The 20298-nt window shown below is 38.0% G+C and overlaps 1 protein-coding gene and 1 pseudogene across 1 annotated transcript in view; both read right to left on the bottom strand.

Moving 5' to 3' along the window:
* The window catches only part of lamb1a (laminin, beta 1a), a 39648-nt gene extending 36693 nt beyond the window's left edge, over positions 1 to 2955 (bottom strand). Inside the window, exons 1-3 of the mRNA XM_016452487.1 lie at positions 2795 to 2955; positions 2168 to 2340; positions 866 to 1004 (exon numbers count right to left, since the gene is read on the bottom strand). Coding sequence (XP_016307973.1) covers positions 866 to 1004; positions 2168 to 2340; positions 2795 to 2822 — 340 coding nt within the window. The 5' untranslated portion in view covers positions 2823 to 2955. The remainder of the gene's footprint in view (positions 1 to 865; positions 1005 to 2167; positions 2341 to 2794) is intronic.
* A 2592-nt stretch (positions 2956 to 5547) lies between these two features.
* LOC107662474 (laminin subunit beta-4-like) overlaps positions 5548 to 20298 on the bottom strand; it is an 18139-nt pseudogene continuing 3388 nt past the window's right edge.

Genomic DNA, 20298 nt, shown 5'->3' with positions numbered 1-20298 from the left:
TTTTTAACCTTAAACCGCATAAACACATTTCATTACACCAAATACACAAAATAATGTTCTTTTCAGCAATATCATCTGACCCCTTTAAGTTTTAAAATATATTTAAAAAGGTAAAAAGTGTTTTTACAATTATAATAAATTATTCATTTAGAAATGTCTTTAGATTTTCAGAGTCGCACCACATGACATTTTACAACCTGAACTAACCTTGTCATAAAAAGATGAAATTCTTTAATATTTTAAGAGACGTACTGACTTCTGTTGTAGTCCTGATATTTCCTGTTTTATGTTTTTTCTGCATACTGGTTGAGTCACATGACTTTGATTTTGATAAATATTAATAAGCAGTGATACATGCAGTGAAGTATTTTTTCTAAGGAAAATGATCAAATTTTAGTTTTATTGTTTAAAATTATTTTAAAAATATATTTGTATAATTTATTATTAGATGAGAATAAACTTGACAAAATTTTTTTTTTTTTTTTCAATTGGTTTGAAACAGCATGAGATAAATGGCACAATCTTCCAATGGCAGGTAGAAAACTCGTTCCCAAGGGAAAAAGAGCTGTCATTCCACACTTTAAAGACTGGTCATCACCTTAACTGGTCAGCAATTACACAACTACTTTGAAGTAGTTAGTCGCTCCATTGGCCTGATTATAGGGGAACTAACGGACACACTAATGGGAGAGAGTTCCCTCTAATAAGACCTTGTTTCACAGCCTTCCTACATTCCCATGAGAACTACATGAATAGTGCGGTCTTTCACATCCGAGACTGAGAAAACACCGCAAATAGTACTCAATAGTATTGAAAAGAAAGGAAGATGAGCAGTTGTTTTGTTTGGAGTCACAACACAACTCACCATTTTCCGATTGCCACCAAGTCTTGAGGCGGTTCGGGCCAAACGTAGTCACAACATTTTCAATTCTGTGGCTGGTTATGTGGTGCATGCTCTCATCGTAGGTCTCCCTGGAATCGCACACAAAGCACTTCTTCTCTTCCTGTGATGGAGGGGGTGGAAAAACCAGATAATGTCAATGGCATTCTTGTGACACAAGAACTTCTCCAAATGAAATGAATAACTGTAAGGGTCTCTGAGATACTGAAGCAAGTCAACCCACTTGGTCTAATTTTTATGACACAGCTTTTTCAAAGTCTGATGGCCTACAGAGAGCATTGGCTTCATGTGCTGTCCAGATGTTCAGAGCTGCTTTGTGACATTTTCTCTTAATTAAAAACATACTAAAGCAATTTGGCTCCTTTGAGGGCAATTAGCTTGAAAATTTGAACATATATGCTGTTGTAATTTGAATAGTGCATAAAAATGAGTTCCTGTCCACCTCATAACTGCCATTTGACCTCACGAGGGAGGGAGATAGATAACATCATCACCACCATTTTAATGACTGTCTGCATGCCATGAGCTCCAACTCAATATGGGCACTGCAAAGGTTTGTCTTTGATGACACCACCTACTTTTAAATGAGATGAAGATAAACTGATCAAAGGAACGGATACAATGGTGTAAAGGCAATTCTTGGTCTCGAGACAAAACTTGGAAGCAATTATCTCTCTATTATTGTGTGGCATGATTATCATTCAGCCATAGCATCAACAAACCCCTATTTAAGCCTGAAGGTTGTATTTTTGAAGATTCAGAAGATCCACATAACATTTTAAGGCATTTTGTCTAGAAGGAAGTAGTCTAGACATTCAAGGGTTGCAGGAAACAAATCCATGTTCCAAAAAAAAAAAAAAAAAACGCTGCAAAAAAGCTCTTTCTAAAGATGTTCCAGATAAAAGCACCAAGGGGTGTTGGGAGAAACCCCACAAAGGGAACAAAACACATATTGCTGATTAAAATACAATTATCAGGCCAAGTATAGAGCCCACAAGGGGTGCAGTTTTCATATCGGATGAACATATAGCAATTGATGACATGACGTTACCATAAAATTAATGCTTGTCTTAGCAACTTCATACAAACTGAAAAATAAAGTCCTTATCATTTCCACCACTATGGAATGATGTTAGCTCATTGTAGTTTTAATTCAAAGTCAATAAATCAATGTTTTTGAGACTTTTGACACTTTTGAAATGGTAAAACATCTGTATTTATTCAACAATGAAGGATAACGGTTTTGATTTGCAGCACGCAGGTTACCTGCAAATGACTGACGATACAAAAGGGCTCCGGTTTCTGGAGTCCGCATGTGGAGGTGGCCAAGAGTTGGTGCGCTCTTCCAATGAGAAGATCTCCTGTGGCAGGATAACAGCTCCCCTCTGTGCAAACATCTCCCAGCTCAGGCACATCTGCCAGAGCCCATGCCCCTAAAACTTTGTGGAAGAAAAACTTTTATATGCATCAGTAGAAGTGAAACGTAATACCATATAGACTTTGTTTGCTTATATTTTGAAGGTCCTTTAAGTTTCAGTTTTAGGAAAGCTAAAAAGAGGCTGCTAAATTGACATACGCACTTACTTACTTAGATATTTAATGGACCATCAACCAGCTTGCTATCTAAATTAAGATGCATTTAGTAAAGTATATCAATTAAACCTTAAATATAAAAAAAGAAAGTTGTGTAAGACAACAGCAAATATAAATCACAAGTGAACAGGCAAAGGTGTAAAATACATATAATTTGTAAAATTACATAAATTCTAATATTGACTTTCTTTAGAAAGTTTAAGTGAATAAACTGAAAGTTAACAAATTGCAAAAAGATATGCTTTGTGGCAGTTGAAATCTCTATATAAAGAGCCTCAGCAAAACTAAAATAAAACTTACTTAAAAGGGTTGCAAACTGTAAGAGCATGTTTCTGGATTCTTTCTGCAGTAATCCAGATTTTGGTTGGAGGCTGCAGCGCTGAGTCTGATCCCCGCACCGCAGACTGAACGCGAAACTTTTTCTCCTCCGCAGCTGATCTTCCGCGCATGCGCACAACGCCTCGACTCGGCCGGCGCGCTCCCTCCCCCATCCACGGCGGTGGTCTTGAGGTAAGCAACGGTCAGTCAAAAACGGATAAAAGTAATTAAAAGAGCGCTGAAGTATAAGTTTAAGTACAGTCGAGTCGACTGTACATGTCAAATGAATAACATTGATAGCAGATATTTGCATAGAGTGATGAAAACGAGCCATTTGATGGGATTTGAAACGGTACCTCAGACTCAGCAAAGATAGTTAACCCTCATCAAATAGAGAGGGATTAAGTTATTCGGGGTTGTGCTTTAAAAATTAAGGAAAAGATTGAAGTCTGTCGCTCCGAATTAGTAATATAGCCATATTAGCCCCAATCAAGACTTTCAGTTTGTATATTGCGAACGACGAAATGCCAGATTAAGTTATTTTCAATTTACCTTAATTGTGGTTATGCCATGTTTAATAATGATAATTATATCAAATGCTACCATGGACTGCTACATTCATTCACATGGTACTAATAATGGTACAACAGTGGTACGTTTTCTAGAAAACCATGTAGGCTACTTCGTGGTATTTGTTGTTAATGTTAAGAGAAAGACAAAATCCTGTGGTTGCAACATGTTTTTATTAAAGGTATAATTAACGTTTTATATAGTAAACTAGTTTCTCGCGCACAATTACAAAGTCCTAACAATTAAGTTAACAGATATTCTTATATGAACTGACCTGTGATCAGTGAAATGGCCTTAAATAAGGGAGGATTCCTCAGTAATTAGCCAGTTTAAATGTGAGTCAAAGAGCAGGAGGTTCATGTGGATTTGGTGGTTGTCTTGGCTGAGATAAATTAGTGTAATAATGACCAGTTAGTTTAGATGTTAGGAATTAAACCAGAAATTTGGATTATCAGTATATTAAGGCAATAAAAAGTGGTTGGATATTATTAAGTTAGGCAAGTCCTCCAAAGCACACGGTGTAAAAAGTGAAACCTAACTTGATTCCATTTTAAGGTCATTCATCCTACATCCCGTCACCTTAACCGGCTCACATAGCGTTTTTCTTTGCTTTCTCTTTGTAAACTTCAGGAAGAGATTAGGTGAGGTGACACAACTAATATCTGCAGATCCCTCTGCAACCTGAAAGACAGTTTAATCATTCAGCAGACTGTCTGACCTAAAAAAAAAAAGTTCAGTCAAGTTGTAACACCTAAATTATCTCAAAGTCAAAAATACTACTTAATATGGCTGAATCAATCTGACTACATTAGGTTACTCCAATAAGTTATTTTTAACAATCAGGTAGAAATAGATCTATTAGTTAAAGGGGTCATATGATGTTGCTAAAAAGAACATTATTTTTAGCAACATCATATGACCCCTTTAACTAATAGATCTATTAGTTAAAGGGGTCATATGATGTTGCTAAAAAGAACATTATTTTGTGTATTTGGTTTAATGAAATGTGTTTATGCAGTTTAAGGTTCAAAAAACACATTATTTTCCACATACTGTACATTATTGTTTCTCCTCTATGCCCCGCCTTTCTGAAACGTGTCGATTTTTACAAAGCTCATCGGTCTGAAAAAGCGAGGTGTGCTCTGACTGGCCAGCTATCCAGTGGCCGAACACCTCAAGCGTGTGACGGAAATGTTACGCCCCTTACCATATTGTGATGAAAACCATGTCTGCATTTGTGATCGGAGAAATGACAAACAACAAGTGCTACTCTACACTGCTCAAAACTCATGTTTGAATCGTTAGTAGGGCTGCCACTAATGACTATTTTTATTTCGATTAATCTATTGACTAATTTATCAATTAATCTAATAATCGACCCCGGGCTGGACTCCGCTTCGTCCACGGTGAAAGCCGATCCGGCGATCGACAGCGCGAAGTTGATGAATTTCCTCAGCGACCAGCACGATCAGCTCCAGGCATGACGAAGCAGATATCGTCCTCTTTTGGAAGGCCAAACAAAGTAGTTTCGCTTTCACAACGAAACACACAGCGCCTTCACGACATGGCGGCGGCGGCAACAACAATACTACAGCGAGAATAAAAGTTACGCCTTCTTTCTTTGTGTTAACATTTGGGCGGCGTTATGCAAATCTTCCCACATTGTGACGTAGACGTGGGGGCGTACAATGTGTTTTGCAGCACACATTCTTTTTATCTCATCTTATTCAATTCATCCAGCAAATAACTCGAGTAAAATTTGATTTGTTTTGCTGTGTCACTCTAAATTCAAGTGCAGGAAACAATGCTGCATGGTTTTAAATTTTACTCTTGCGACCTCTTGTGGACAGTCAGGGTTTTGCATTACCTATATGAGACTTCTCAAACATAAGATTGACTTATAATTTGCTAAAAAATATAGTATAAATAAAATTATTAAGAAAAACAGATTTTTTTTTTAAACTGAACAGAACCAGAATACGGTCAATAAGTATTTCTGGGGCTTGATGAGAACTAGTTCGTAGCACTATATGTAAACAAAAAGTCAGCAAGCCCATAAAGGATCAGGGTAAAAGGACTGCACTTATCCTATAATCCTAGTCCCAGGCAGTTTTGTCCTGCGTTGCCTTCGGCATCCTTCCATCACAAACACTAAAACTGCTTCCTCTAATTTTGAGGAAGAGAAGCCCTTGCAGGCTTAAGTGGAGCACAGATTGTATTTATCCACTTTGTCAACAATAAAGTTCCTCAAGTCATCTGCCTCCTTCTGGAGTGCCTCCAAATCTTTCATCCTTTCCTCTTTTCTTTCAGCTGCAACCAGAATCCTTTCCTCCAAGTCTGAAACAACAAGAATAAAGACGAATTAGCTTTTTGCTAACAAGAAATGAACACCTATAGAAATCCATAATACTGTTAAATCCAGATGCACACTGCTTCTTATGATACTGTACCTTTAATTTCCTTCATTTTATTTTCCAGATTTTTAGCCAGTGTTTCTGCCTCCATTGTGATGTTCTTCAGACGTTCGTTAGCCTCTTCATTAACATTCTGGTTTGTGCTATTCAGTTTTAGTTTTTCAAACTGCTCTTTCAGTTCCTCAAGATCCTACCAATGCAGAAAAGCAATTCACTTAGAACAGGTTAAACATGCTAACTAAAGGCAGCTCTGCACCATCTTTTCAGTTACTATTAGTACACTTTTAAACAGTAACCATGTTTGCACATCCAACACACAGCTTATTTAAATACAAAATTTGCTCTTGTGCTTGTGTAATGAAATTAACTCAGTTGTAAGGGAATTAATTATTATTATTTATTCAGGTTTTTTTGTACGTATTCGTAGCGTCTATCTGTCTCTAAGCGCATAAAGCATATACATAAACCCTATCGGATAAGCATGTGTGTATGTGCTGTACATGTGGAAGAATTGACAATAAAGCAGACTAGACTAGACTAGACTAGGTTTTGAGAGGACTCGGATCTGGAGATTCGAAGCCAACCTGATTAGAACTGATTCCAAATTTGTTATTTTACACTTTAAATCAAGGGTCGACTAGCGAGCCGTGACCTCAGTATATTTTAACAAATTGAATATGTATTTTCCCCGGCCACAGGTCAATACGATTATGATAATTTGTAAGCTCTTAGAGAGGTAACAATGATCTTGGCAAAGGTTTTAACCTTAAAATTATATGACACCAAACAATGATTCTTTATAAATGAAACATGAATTTTATTGGCTAATCTAGAATACATCAAAACTACGCTAAAACACACATACACACAAACAGATTATTAGAATGAGAGTTGACGGTCAATACAATTATTATAAGTAAGCTATTATAGTAATTATTATAAGTAAGCTACGAGCTAGGTACCAAGGATCTTTTGGCAAAGGTTTTAACATTAAAATTATATGACACCAGACAAGACTTCTTTATAAATGAAACATGAATTTTATTGGCTACTCTAGATTACATCAAAACTAAGCTAAAACACACAAACATACAGTTTCTTTAGAATGAGAGTTGACGGAGTTACATGACGCACAAGTTGGAGTGCTCTTAACACGGCGACAGGCGAGAGCAAGCAAGCAAATCTGTCCTGCATTGGGTTTTGATCCGCGGCATAAGTCCGTCCCTCGATGCGACCTTCCAGTTGCCTTCTTGCAAGGCGGAGCATGCATACATTAACCAGAGGCTCCAATTTATTATGTGGAGAAATTAAGATTTGCAGGTTTTGTTAATAACTTCTATATAGTGTCGTACAACACATACTGTTCGAAATAACAGCTTTTCACTTATTTCAATATTCTGCAATTATCACAAGTAAGCAGAGCGAGACAGGAACTCATTTGAGAAAGTTGGCGCCTGGGCTGACCATGGTTCATCTTTTACGACTCTCATATAGTTGAGAAGTGAGGTTAGTTTTCTGATGGAATGCGGAGATTCCATCGTTCCTTTGTGTGATGTTCGCAAATGCCTTACACTTGTGTGACTTACCTTTTCTACGTCTTTGGCACTGCCGAGTGCTGCATTGGCATTATCTTTGGCCTCTTTCCCCTGAGCTCTGTTCATCAACGTCTTATCCTTAAAGGCCTTGATTTCATCCAGTAACTTTCTGGCACGAGTCAAATCCAAATTATCCTCAATATTTTTTAGTTTAGGTTCAGTCTGTTTGAAAGTGATGATAAAATATAGTTATAAAGCAGTTTATTGGGACAAGAAAGAGTAGCAATTATCTCTCAAAATAAATGTACTGAAAGGTAAACAACAAATCAAAAAGTAAAGAAATCCGTATTCATTTTAAAAGGATAGTTCACACAAAAAATAAAATGGTGTAAGACGACATGTCTGAAAGTTACACCTTAGGTCTGGAATGACATGAAGTTGAGCAACAAATTATATAATTACTCACTTCTAAATTCCTTTCCGCATGCATGTATTGTTTAGCAAAATAAACCATTACCTCATTAACTTTGCCCTTGATTATATCATTGTTTTCTTTAGCTTTGTCCACATCACTGAAAATCTTGTCATTGAGCTTTGCTGTATCATCCAGTGCTTTCTCTATCTCCCTCACATTGATAGCCTCAGTTCTGTTCCTGGTTATACAACAATCAAACAGGATTAGTGACGCTGGTGTACACAGGTTTAGCTTTATAAAGCACAATGAAATGGTAAAAACTACAGCTTTGACACATAGACTTCATTACTGCAGCCTCACAAGATTTCTTTGGCCCTCTCCTTAATGTTTTCAGCAATTTTGGCTTGTTTTTCCAAGTGCTCTAGATCATCGTTGAAGTCTGTGACGTTTGCCAAGATTCTCTTGATGTCCTCTATCATGTCCTTGATCTCATCAGGGGATTTGGGCAGCTGAATGGACAACACAGCATTGGCCAGTTTCTCAATGTCCTCTGGCTTCACCAGCTCATCTGTTGAGGTACAATACTCAATTAAATTTACATTTTACCATGTGCATTTTATTTTACTCTAAATGTAAATATAAGTAGTAGTTTCATCCTAAATAAAAAATTCATTCTTCAGATTCATCCCTCACGTCACACCAAGTCTATATGATTTTCTTTTCAACACAATAGCAAAATGGCAAACTGTCTGACAGTAGGTTCCGTAAATTGCTTATGGAAAAGCAGACATACAGAAAGCGCTACACAAAGGGCAGCTGTGCACAACTTTCTGTTTCTGACACCCACTTTTCATTGAGAAGACAGGAAGTCAAACAACATGTTTTCAAACAGCCGTTCAGATTTTTGTTTTTGCTACAGTTTTCATCAAACGACACCAAATACAAGAGAACAGAGACAAGGTTCTGGATTTTTCTTCTGTCTGTTATTCACTGTTGCAAAATAGTCTGTTCGTGAGCACCACCAAGCTGTAGATGTATGTAACTGCAGGGGCTTTGGGCATGTGTACAAAACCGCAAATCTTATCCTTTGGCCAGCTTTTTTCACAGTGTGATGTTTTTTACAGGAAAAGATGTTTTGTGAAACACAAGGTTAGCGCAAGTGTGAATAAGACTTGAGAGCTATAGCTGACGGCAGGATTACAGCAAATAACAACTTAAATTTCAATCTGTTCCTCAATTCACATGCTCGAGAACTACGTTTATGGTACATTTGTCATGTTCTTTTGTTGTATGAAAAAGAGAAGCTTGGACCTTTGATTTTGTGCTTCACAAAATGAAAACACTACTACTGATTTGGCTGTGACCTGAGGTGAGTAGACGAAATAACTATCCAGTTTCTTTCCTGACTGGATATGATCAAAGACCAGGCAAACTTTACCAGAAGCTAGCAACAGATACATGCAGTACCTCTCAGGTAGTTCTTGAGCTTCTCTATGAGGTTCTTGGGGTCAATCTTATCTTCCTCATATTTGTTTTTAGTCTGATTAATTTTATTCATCAGATCCTCATCTTGATATTTGATGTAATTAGTCATTTTTTGAGGTGCTCATGAGCTGTAAAAAGAAAAGAAAACAGAACAAGGATTAACTTTTACATGTAAAAGATACAATGATACAAAAGTTGTTGTGGCTTCTTTTTCAAAGGAAACAACCTACAGTAAAGTTCCTCTGGAGACTCCAATATAGACACTATTACATGTAAAAGATAAAATGATACAAAAGTTTTTGTGGCTTCTTTTTTAAAAGATGCAACCTAAAGTTCCTCTGGAGACCCTAATATAGACACTTTGAACCACAAGGCAAAGATATGCATAAAGTATATGCATTAAAATGATAAAGTAGTAAGGTACTGGTATGTTTTTGACGTGCCTTAGCATCAGCTTCCTTGAGTTTACTGCACAGATCTGTAATGTTCTTCTCGGTCATCTCTGCTGGTTTTGGAGACATTGAGGCTGATGGGTAAACTCCCCGTACAGGCCAGCCCCCCGCATATCCCACACGAAGCTCCACCACATTTAGCCTTTTCACATTCTGCATTGCCTGGAGCCCCACAGACCTATGGCAGAAAATTTGGCACTGCAATACACATATTTCTTCAAATTGCAAAAACCCAGTTTTACTCTTCATTCACCTTCTCATTGAGGTTGGCAACACTCAGAGCTTTCATTTTCCTCTATAGCTTATCCATTTCTCCTATGCGACACTTTGCAAGTTCCAATGTAACATTCTCTCTCATCTTCCTGGAGGCTTCTTGGACCTTTTTAGCTGCTTCCACTTTCTTCTCAATGTCAGTGAATTCGTCAAAGAGCTTTTTGATCTTATTCAAAATATCTAGAAATGACACACACAATAGTTGCATAAGTAGCTCATAATGCCTTATAATGATATTGTTCACAAATGACAGTATGATTCTGCTACAACAGCTTTTTGTGTTGGTAATCATTGAGATTTAACTCTTTTCATTTACAAACCATTAATAGCAGTCACATCTGTGACTGGAATCTCTTTGGTCTTCTCCCTGAGATTCTTCAACAGTCTGTTGAAATCAAGGCGGATATTGTTGATGTCAGTGTTGAGCAGTACGGTTGGATCAATAATGATTATGTTTGGGTCAATGGTCTCAGTTTAGTTCCTGAGGTGTGAGTAGAAAGACATGTAAGATAAAAGTGGTCACTGTACAAGACTACTATAATCATTCATCTCAATTGTACTGGATATAACTAGACAAGAGTTATGTGTATATATAGGGGTACAATTAATTCTGCATATAACCAATTAGATTTGTTAATTTGACCAATTCGATTTGTTAATTGGCACTTTTTTAAACAAATACTATGAATTATCAGTTTATGAATATTTGCCATTTCCTAAAAAAGTACTTTTTGTTCTATAATATAATTTCCTTACTTATGTTTCCTTATTATATATATATATACTATATTAGTGCTGTCAAAATTAACGCATGCAATTAATTTTTTCAGTTTAATGCGTTAAAAATATTTAACACAGGGTAGGGCAGGCCACCCCATTCACAACTGCTGCTTCTGTCTCTTTTTTTCTTGACAAGAATTGCATTTATTTAGATGCAGAACGTCTTTACGACCACATCAAACGGGAGATTTTCAGACGTGCACTCCAACTTCGCCTCAGCACCAGGTGCTAGTCAAACGAGCGCAGAAAAGGTACAGCTGATGAGGGAGCTTCAGTAGAACAACAGTGAACTGAAGGGGATTAAAGCTGCCTTAAAACTGCATGTGAGTATTTGTTATATATGAGTCACATTTAAGAACATGTCTGAAATGCAGTGGTTTTCAAAACTGTCCTGGAGCAGCCCAGCACTGTCTCCCTCATCTAACAAACCCGATTTTGCATTGACACTGTCCAGCGAATTTACTGCAAGATGAGGCATACGCTCCAACATGATGACAGTTGCAAGCTGTTGATTTACCCAGATACACATAGTATGCACATGGTAACAATGCATTGTGGAAATAAATGCGTGTGTATATCTGTGATGTAAATTTAGACGATACTCACACACTGCACCGTTGTGAATGAAAGCTGACATACTTCCAATAAGCTTCTCGCATACTTCAGGAAGGGTGTGCTGTCCTGCCTGTGTGCCCAACTCAATACAGTGGTATTGCTGAAACTGAGCTAGATATGACTGAGCAGTTTGGGAGGGAGTCCACTTTGGAAATGAGGCCCATCTACGGCGAAATTTAATGGGATAATTAAACATAGTAAATATACTAAACAAAAGGCAGCTAATGTTCAATTCCATCATTTTAAATGATCTTGCAAAAACAAGATCTGATTGGCTGAAATCTTACAGAGTCAATCAGGATGTATGAGCTGGTCTGAGGATCAGCATTGGGCTTCTTTCTAAAAGTGAAGTCCACATGGTATTGATTACCATCACTGAGGCACACTGGAAGATCCAGAGTGGCTGTCTTGTATGTGAATAGTAGTTAGATGAAGTAGAAATAGATCATTTTACTTGACATGAAATATGTCATTTTCATTTTTTCATTTTGGTTGAACTATTCCTTTACTAAATTAGCACTCAGTGGAAACCTGTTAAACATATGCAAAATATACCCTACAAAAATCTCACCTTCCAGAGCCTGGAAGAGTAAACATTTTGTCGGACGGGTCATTCGGACAATGTCTGTCCCCTGATCCAGAAGATACAATGTTCACAATAGCTGTCCAATCATCAGTGGACTGCAAAGATAACATTTTGAGTACATAAATGTGAAATGGACCAAAACATTTTAAACAAACATTGATATTCAAATATTTAATGAAAAGACTGGCTGACCTCTGGTTCATAGCGGACAACTACATAGTAGTCAAGAGTAGTTGGTATATTGCTGACATAAAATCTAAGTCCAGCCTCATCCTGAACTCGCAGAAAACCCAGTCCAGTCCAAGTGATGGGCTGATCTGGGGTGCGCTGTCGCAGGATGATCTGAAGAGGTGAGCCTGGTTCAAAGGGCATTGTCCTCTGCATGGGAATGTCAAAGTAAGACAATCACATTCAATTCTGTAACAATATAACTTGGACAGGTTGTTTATCTGACAGTTCAAACTTTACCTGGCCTTGTCTTTGAGTTCGCCGTTTCTCACGCTTGACCAACACAACCCTGCCATTAATGATCTTGAAGTCATAACCCCTCTGTCTGTAGTAGTGCTCACAGATGGGTAGTGTTACATGGGGGTTGAATGAGGTCGGAGACGGCTTCACCGTTGGGGGTTCAGTTTCTTTATAAGGTGTTGGTGAGGGTTTCGGGGCAGAAGGGCAGAGAGGGAGCTTGGTTGGTCGTACAGTTTCTGTTCTGGGGATAGACCAATGGAGGGGCTTGTATAAATGGAGAAATTGCCATCTGTGGAAGCACAAGTGGAAATGACCCTCAGTCGTGAGGGTCTCTTCATTCTTATGAATGATTAAGAATATAATTTAGTACAAAAATCACATCCAGCCAAACCCAGTCTCTCACCAGAGGTGCTGCATGTTCACCCTCATAGATGTAGAAATCAAGAGGACCCAGGAAATATCCAGGGGCTGGCTCACTACGTTTGGGCCTACCATATTAGGCCTACATTCACACTGGCCATCCACTGAGGAACATCTGTGTGAATATGTACATACAGACTTGTAAACAATTAATCAGTGGTTTGCTGCAGAAAGGAAACTGAAAAATCATACTCAGTTCTCAGTGCCCCTCCAGTGTCACAGTCGCAGGGTAAGCAGCCATAGACTGTGTTTCCCAGACCCCAGTAACCTGGCTGAAAAATTGGACAACAAAGTAGAATATTAACATTTCCAAGCATAAATGACTATTTAAGTTTATATCCTGTGGTCTAATGGAGAGGGTCCGTGTACGTTTTGATAGTTTGTTTTTCCATTTGAAATGAAATAAGCAGAAACGAGAAAACAGCGCCTGCTTTTACAGTTTGCTGCAATCGGTGCAATCGAACACGGTGTAACACCGACTACCAGCTCAAGTCTTAAGAGTTAGTTATTTATTAACAGTAAAAATTAAATTCACCATCCTCGGTACCCTCAGCGAATTTGCATTACAGTTTTTGCAATGACCATCCATTACCCAAAACTGAGCGTATTGTCTAAAAGAAAAGTTATGACTGCTGCGTATTTATACTTGACTGAACATTGATCTGTGCTTGTCATCTGCTCTGCAGCTTCACCACACAGATTTAACTCCGCACAGCTAAATAAAACAGGCTGGGTGCAGATTAAAAATTCTGAAATAAATATTTCTGTGAAATGAGTTAGGATGCACAGAAGAAAGTCCAATTTAGAACCTGCCCTGTACAGTTTAAGATTCAGTACTGCTATAGCAACAGAGGACTATTATTTTGTTAAACAGAACTGAGGAACAACAGATGATGTCACATGTTCAGATTTGGTTGACCAATTTACCACCCATTTTTTTACCCCCCAAAAAATAAATAAAAAATCAAGCCAAAATCTCTTTTTTTTAGTTTTTTTTTTAACAAACTAAAAAACAAACAAAGGCGCCGTTTTCTCGTTTCTGCTTATTTCATTTCAAATTGAAAAACAAACGATCAAAACGTACACGAACTGGAGAGGTTGAGCTCACCAGACACTGGTCACACTGGGCAAAAAAAAACGGTTCGCAGATGCATGATCCTGTTGCTGATCACATGGGTTGCCAGTGCGTATAGTTCCCATGAAATTACACCTACACACTGGACATGTATAAATGAATCTGATAAAAAGTCATAAGTCGATGCATACCTTTTGCATGTAGGTCAACGCAAAGCATTTTGCAAAGTCCCATTCTGTGGGTGAAAGAACACTTACACTGACAGCCACTAGGGTCATCCTGGCTGAACCCGTAGAACCCAAACTTGCAGCGGTCACAGCGCTCTCCTTCAACATTTTGTTTACACACACACTGGCCAGTCACTGGATCACACAGACCACGGTCCACTGAGCCATCGGCATCACATTCACAAGCTGGATGTGGACAAGAACAAAATGGGAAACATCTAAGTAGCATTTCTACCTGAATGGAAAGATTATTTTAGAGGACAACAATGAAAAACATACAGTAAAATAATTCCTTAGTACGTCTAGAGGATTTTATTGTTCATTAGATCACTCGCGTATACAGGCGTTGGGGTCGTCCACAGAGCGTTGAGGGTCCTGGTAGTAATACGGCCCACACAGCTCACACTGGGGTCCAGCACGGTTGTTCCTGCAGTCATCACACACACCACCACTAACCCCACCAGTGGCCAGATAGCGTGCTAAGTCAAAGTGACACTTCTCCAAATGACCATGACAGTTACATCCTGAAACGTTAAAGGAAGAGTTACATATGGCTTTTCATTGCTACTCCCAGTGTTTTAATGAGTGCCTCCAGCCATTTGAATCGCTGTGCCGCTTACTTCTGCAAACATCTGAATCTGTTTTTCCACCTGGCCTCCAGGGGGCATCATGGTAGAAGTCTTGACAACGCTCACAGTTGTACCCTGCAGTGTTGTGTTGGCAAACACATCTACCATGCACCTTGAGCAAAGACAGAGAGAAGTGATATCAAAAGATCATACAAAACAATCATTATAAAGCATGGATAATTTCTTTAAACTAAGCTACTAATTTAAGAATAAAAACAGGCTCCTATAAAAGCAGAGCAAATCCTTTTCTACTACACTGAAGCATGACAGGTAGTAATTATTGTTAACTGCCCTATAAAGAAAAAAAACTATATTTATACATATTTTTCAGAAAAAGTGTAAAGAACAAAAAATGTGGCAGAATTTGGACACGAAATGAACTGTTTCAAACTTACTGGAGACTTTTCATGACTTTGGTAATATGAGCACAGTATGAGACATTAAGATCTCCTCTGAAAGTGTAAAGAAGATACATATGAGACTATCTGGGCTCAGGAGAAATGTAATGTCTCCATTAATCTCCATTTAATCTCAATGCTGTCTAGGAGAAACAGTTCAGATATTATTAAGGGGTCTCATACGTGATTTTCTTTCAGGAGTATGACTTTCTTTCAGGAGAAGACTTTCCTGCAGGAGTATGCTCACCATGCCGGGCTCACTGAAAGTATCTCCACGTGTGCCGTCCACGGGAATGCACTGACTGGCGTGGCCATTGCAGAAGCAGCTCCCCCGAACCACCATCTCATAGAGGGCATGATAGTACTTATCCTGTGGGTTCCTTCTCCGTTGTGTGAGCAACGTGTCGCCCAGGGTGATCAAATGGGTAAAGTTTACTCGCAGGTTCGTCAGGGTGATCAGCTCTGAGGACCATAAGAAGTATTACCTGTGTTGTTTAAGGGTATATGGGTAGCATATCTGTTATCGGCCGATATTAGATATTTTAATTTATCGGTATTGGTCATAACACGAGTAATTATTGGCTTATCGATATCAGCCAAAATTTAAATATCAGTGGTGCATTAGTTATGATCTGGGTCCTGAAAGCTGATGAGAACCAGTGGACTACGTTATGACAAGTCTGAATAGTGTAAATTTTCTTAACAGTGAATTTTTTTAAAGTGTCTAGCCCGCTATGAGCTCATCATTTATAAATCGAGACCTTTCGCTTGTTGGACATGCCTTAAGGTACCATCCTGGCTTTACATTTTTATTAGTATTTTTTCTAAAACAAACAAAACATCTTCAAACGAGACATGAACCTTGTACAGTAGGGTCGTATGGATCATGGATGTCAAAACTGGGATCCAAGGCTTTTAACACCACCTGGATGAAAAGCACAGTCAGAATGAACCTGAAATGTATGTTAACAAATAATTGAAGAGGTTGGAATAATTCTGGATTGCTCTGACTATACCTCTCCATCGGTGGATGGCTCTGCCCCAGAGTAGCGACTATCACAGATAAGGTCATCAATACTGTCTGCTGGTCCGTCAGAGACACCGGGGAATGAGTTGGCACAGTCCTCCGCAAAGTAACGGAAAACCTTCCAGGTTCTCCCGAAGTCTTTTGACTTCTCGACCAACATGGCTGCAGGCCGGATACTCTGTTTAAGACCATTTGTTATCAAATAAAATATCAATAAATGAAAGTATTTAAATAAGACATGGAAAGCGTTGAATGTACCTTGAACGTCAATATCAGATGACTAAACTGAAACAATGATTCCAGATTCAACTGAATGCTGACTTCATGCACACCTGGTATTTTGAAATGAATCAAAATTAAGTCTAAATTGGCCAGCAGAATTTTACAATAAAATAAGTTCATACAAAGAGGTTCGTTTGGGGAATACACCATTCTCGGACTGCCACCAGCTCATCTTGCGTTCAGGTTGAAAGGTGGTGATGATGTTCTCTATGCGGTGGCTGTTGGTATTGTGTTGGAGATTGTAGGGGCGCCTAGAGTCACAGATGAAGCACTTGCGCTCATTCTGAATTTGTAGATAAAGGGCAATAATGTCTTTTAAATGGCAATATGTAATAACTTTAGTGTGATGAACAAAATGAAATTTGGTTTTCTGCTCCATTAACAGTTATGGCTGGTCAATGAGATGAACTGGAGAACCAAATCAGTCTGATTCACGAATTAATCATTCAAGGGTGCATTTCCCATACAGTAACATAACTCGCTACTTAACTACCACACTGGAATGCATCGTTGGAGAAATCAACTCGCTGATCTTGACTGTTTCCAGAAACCATAGTAACTTTGTTGCACATCTTTCTTTCGATCCATGTTGGTTCAACAATATAGCAGGTCGTTAATGACGCAAGGCGGGTGGTGGAGTAATAAATTTTGCTAATAAGCATTTTGAGATCAAATTAATGTCAGATTATAGCAGTAAATAACAAGCATGGCAACTGAGGACTACTTTGTTTTGAGATGTTTGATTCAATCGCAGGTGCTTTCATTTCCTTGACAAACTAAAATAGTTCCAAATGTTTGTTGGAACTATGGTTTTGTGAAATACCAAATGCTGGTAGTGATGGAAATTGCAACCATAGTTGGTTAACAATGTTTTTGGGAAATTAACCCCAGATCGGTTTTTGATCAGGATCAACTGATTCATTGAAAATCTCTGCCTGAAAACAATGATTCGTTCACAGATTGAACACAATATGAACTCGCCAAGGAGAGTAAGCGTGGATGGCAAGATTTTAACTGAATAAGGATTTATATTTCAGTCTGTTCTTCACACAAAACCAGTGAATGGTTTCAGAAGACTTGGAATATAGTGCACAGAGTCTTATAGACTACTTTTATTGGGTTTACTTTGGAGCTTGACAGCCGCAGTCTTCATTCACTTTTATTATATTGAAAAGACCCACCAGGATGTTCTTCAAAAAAATCACCTCTTGTGTTCCATGGAAGAAAGCAACTTCTATGGGTTTGGAACAACATGAGAAAATGAACAAATAAAGACAGAATTTCCTGAGTGAATTATTCTTTTAAAAACTTCATACAGTGAGTGAGTCGCAGAAGCTCCTGCAGTAATGTATTATTCTATGTAATTAGTGTCTCCTGGTAAAAATTCACAAGGATTTCCTGAAGTAAAGCAGAATATAGTAGGGACAATGAGGGGGGATATGCGGGGGTACGTCTTTGTTGCGGGTGTGTATGAACAAGAGCTGTCCATCACATCAGTAATCTCATTTTAACACCTTAGAAACCAACTGAAATGCATTCAGTGTTTTTGCGGCTTCCTTTTATTTATACCAGCTGTTATTGTAAGCATCATTGTGGTGGGCTCTTCAGGCCAAGTAAAGTAGTGTAAATATACAAAATGAGTGCTGAACGACACACCCACATACCAGCTTTATCACCTGTATAGACAGGGCCTGGGGTATGAGGTGGGAGGAAAGGGGAATATGGAAACGGGTATAAATTAGTCTTGTGGCAGAGAAGAGGTAATGACCTATACGACAGCTCAGGAAGGCACATCAGAACTTGTCTGTAGTACGTATTACCCAACGGGTCGGCCAGAGTGCTGTCAATCCACACTGAAAAAAGAAAAAAAGCATGCCGTCTCTTTTTAATCTCAGTGTGGGTGCTGAAAAGAGACCACTTTGGGATGGAACTGAATTCTGGGTAGTTTGGCTTGGGAAGATGTTATGCAAATATTTCTGAGAAAACTGTACTCGGAGTCCTGAGGGAAATGCATACGCTTGAGGTTTCAAGGACTTAGGAATTTACAACCTTGAATTTGTGATATTTTTTCCCCCAAAAAATTCAGAGTTTCAAAGTGATGTGTAGTAGCAAAATCCAGAGAAGTCTTTCCCTGCAAACCCAACATGTTCCGGGAGCAACTCTTCGAATCTACTTTCATTTCTGGTTTAATACTCTGAATACATACATATTTTAAACCACATCACTTACATTTGGACCTCTTAAAGTGTTGCACTTTCGACAACTGACCTCTAGGTATCCCAGGATGCAATAGTTTTGTGGTCTGTAGAGTCCACAGGTTGAAGAAGCCGTGAGCTGGGCGGCACGGCCCACCATGAGGTCACCGAGGTTAGGATAACATGAATTCCCCACACATTCGTCCTGGAGGCGGACTGGAGTTGCTATCACTACAAATCACAAAAGTTTAGTTATATCAGGTTTCACATTAGCTAAACTTCAAGAAGTAAAGTCAGCTGTATATCGATGACTCATCCTGCACTCTTAAGAAAAATGGTTCTAAACAGTACCAAAAAAAGGTTCTTCGGCTTGTAACAATAGCAGAACCCTTTTTAGTGCTAAATATAACCTTTTTTATAGGGCTCCATATAGAACCATGCTGTGAAAATGCTATATAGTACCTTATTGGTGTTATAAATAACATTTTTAATGATAGTTTTTCATTAATATTAGTATGTTAATATCATTAATTAATTAGTATTATTTGTATATATTATTTATTAATATTGTTTTTTACCCCTCTATCTGCCAGGTTTTATAATATCTTGAAGTGTCTATTAGGGTTTTACATAAAATCAACAACAACAACAACGTGTCATTTAGGTACTTTTTTTAATGACGTGAAATTGTAGCAGAAATGACAGTGTTCTAACAACAGTTAATAGCAGAATACATTAATGAACGACAATGGACATTGAACATAAATGAATGCTTAAAGAAATAAAACAAAATAGAACATAAAATAGTGTATTGAAGACCTTCTATGATGCCTTTAAGTTAATCATTATCTGTATTTTGGTGTGACTGATTGGCAGTTTCTCTCTGCAGATGACGAGGTTGCAGGATGTGACAGCATCTGAAATGCACAATTGAGTTTAGATATACAGTTTGTCTCCTTTCATTTGTTTATGTGAAAACAATTGTTTATGAAGGAGAAAAGTATATGGGAGCATTTCACAATGTTAAAAGGAAAATGTAATATAAAGTCAAGGGATAGCTGAGTATGTTTATGCATAAACCCTAGTAATAAAACATATCTAACAAAATGGACCAAACATCCAATATCTTTGTTACTTACTTAGTGAAGAAGAGGAGAGTATACTTAACTGAATAGAGCTGGTCACACTTACATGTTCTCTTCAACTAAAAAGAGAAAAGACATAGGAAACCAATTAGCATTTGAAATTATAATTTATAGACATTTTAAGAAATAAATTATTTACCTGTTGAGAGTGTGTAGACAGTCTGTGTAGTTGGATGGCTGAGCTCCAGAAAATCAGTAATGAGGCATCTTAGAGTGGAGCCTCGGTTAGGGTTTTACATTAAAACAATAACAACAGCAGCATGTTGTGTGAATTATGTTTTTATTGACATGCAAAATTATCAGTGCTCTTAACAACAGTTATTAGCTGAATACATTAATGAATGACAATTGACATTGAACATGAATAAATTCATAAATAAATAAAACACAAAATAAGAACAAAAAATAGATGTGATGAAAACCAACTTTCAGTGAAACAATCACAATCAAAATCAATATGATGCCTTAAAGTCCATCATTTTGGTGTGATTAAGT

Source organism: Sinocyclocheilus anshuiensis, unplaced genomic scaffold (assembly GCF_001515605.1).
Source record: "Sinocyclocheilus anshuiensis isolate Anshui unplaced genomic scaffold, SAMN03320099.WGS_v1.1 scaffold807, whole genome shotgun sequence".
Taxonomy (NCBI): domain Eukaryota; kingdom Metazoa; phylum Chordata; class Actinopteri; order Cypriniformes; family Cyprinidae; genus Sinocyclocheilus; species Sinocyclocheilus anshuiensis.
This window is presented reverse-complemented; position numbering and strand designations above follow the sequence as displayed.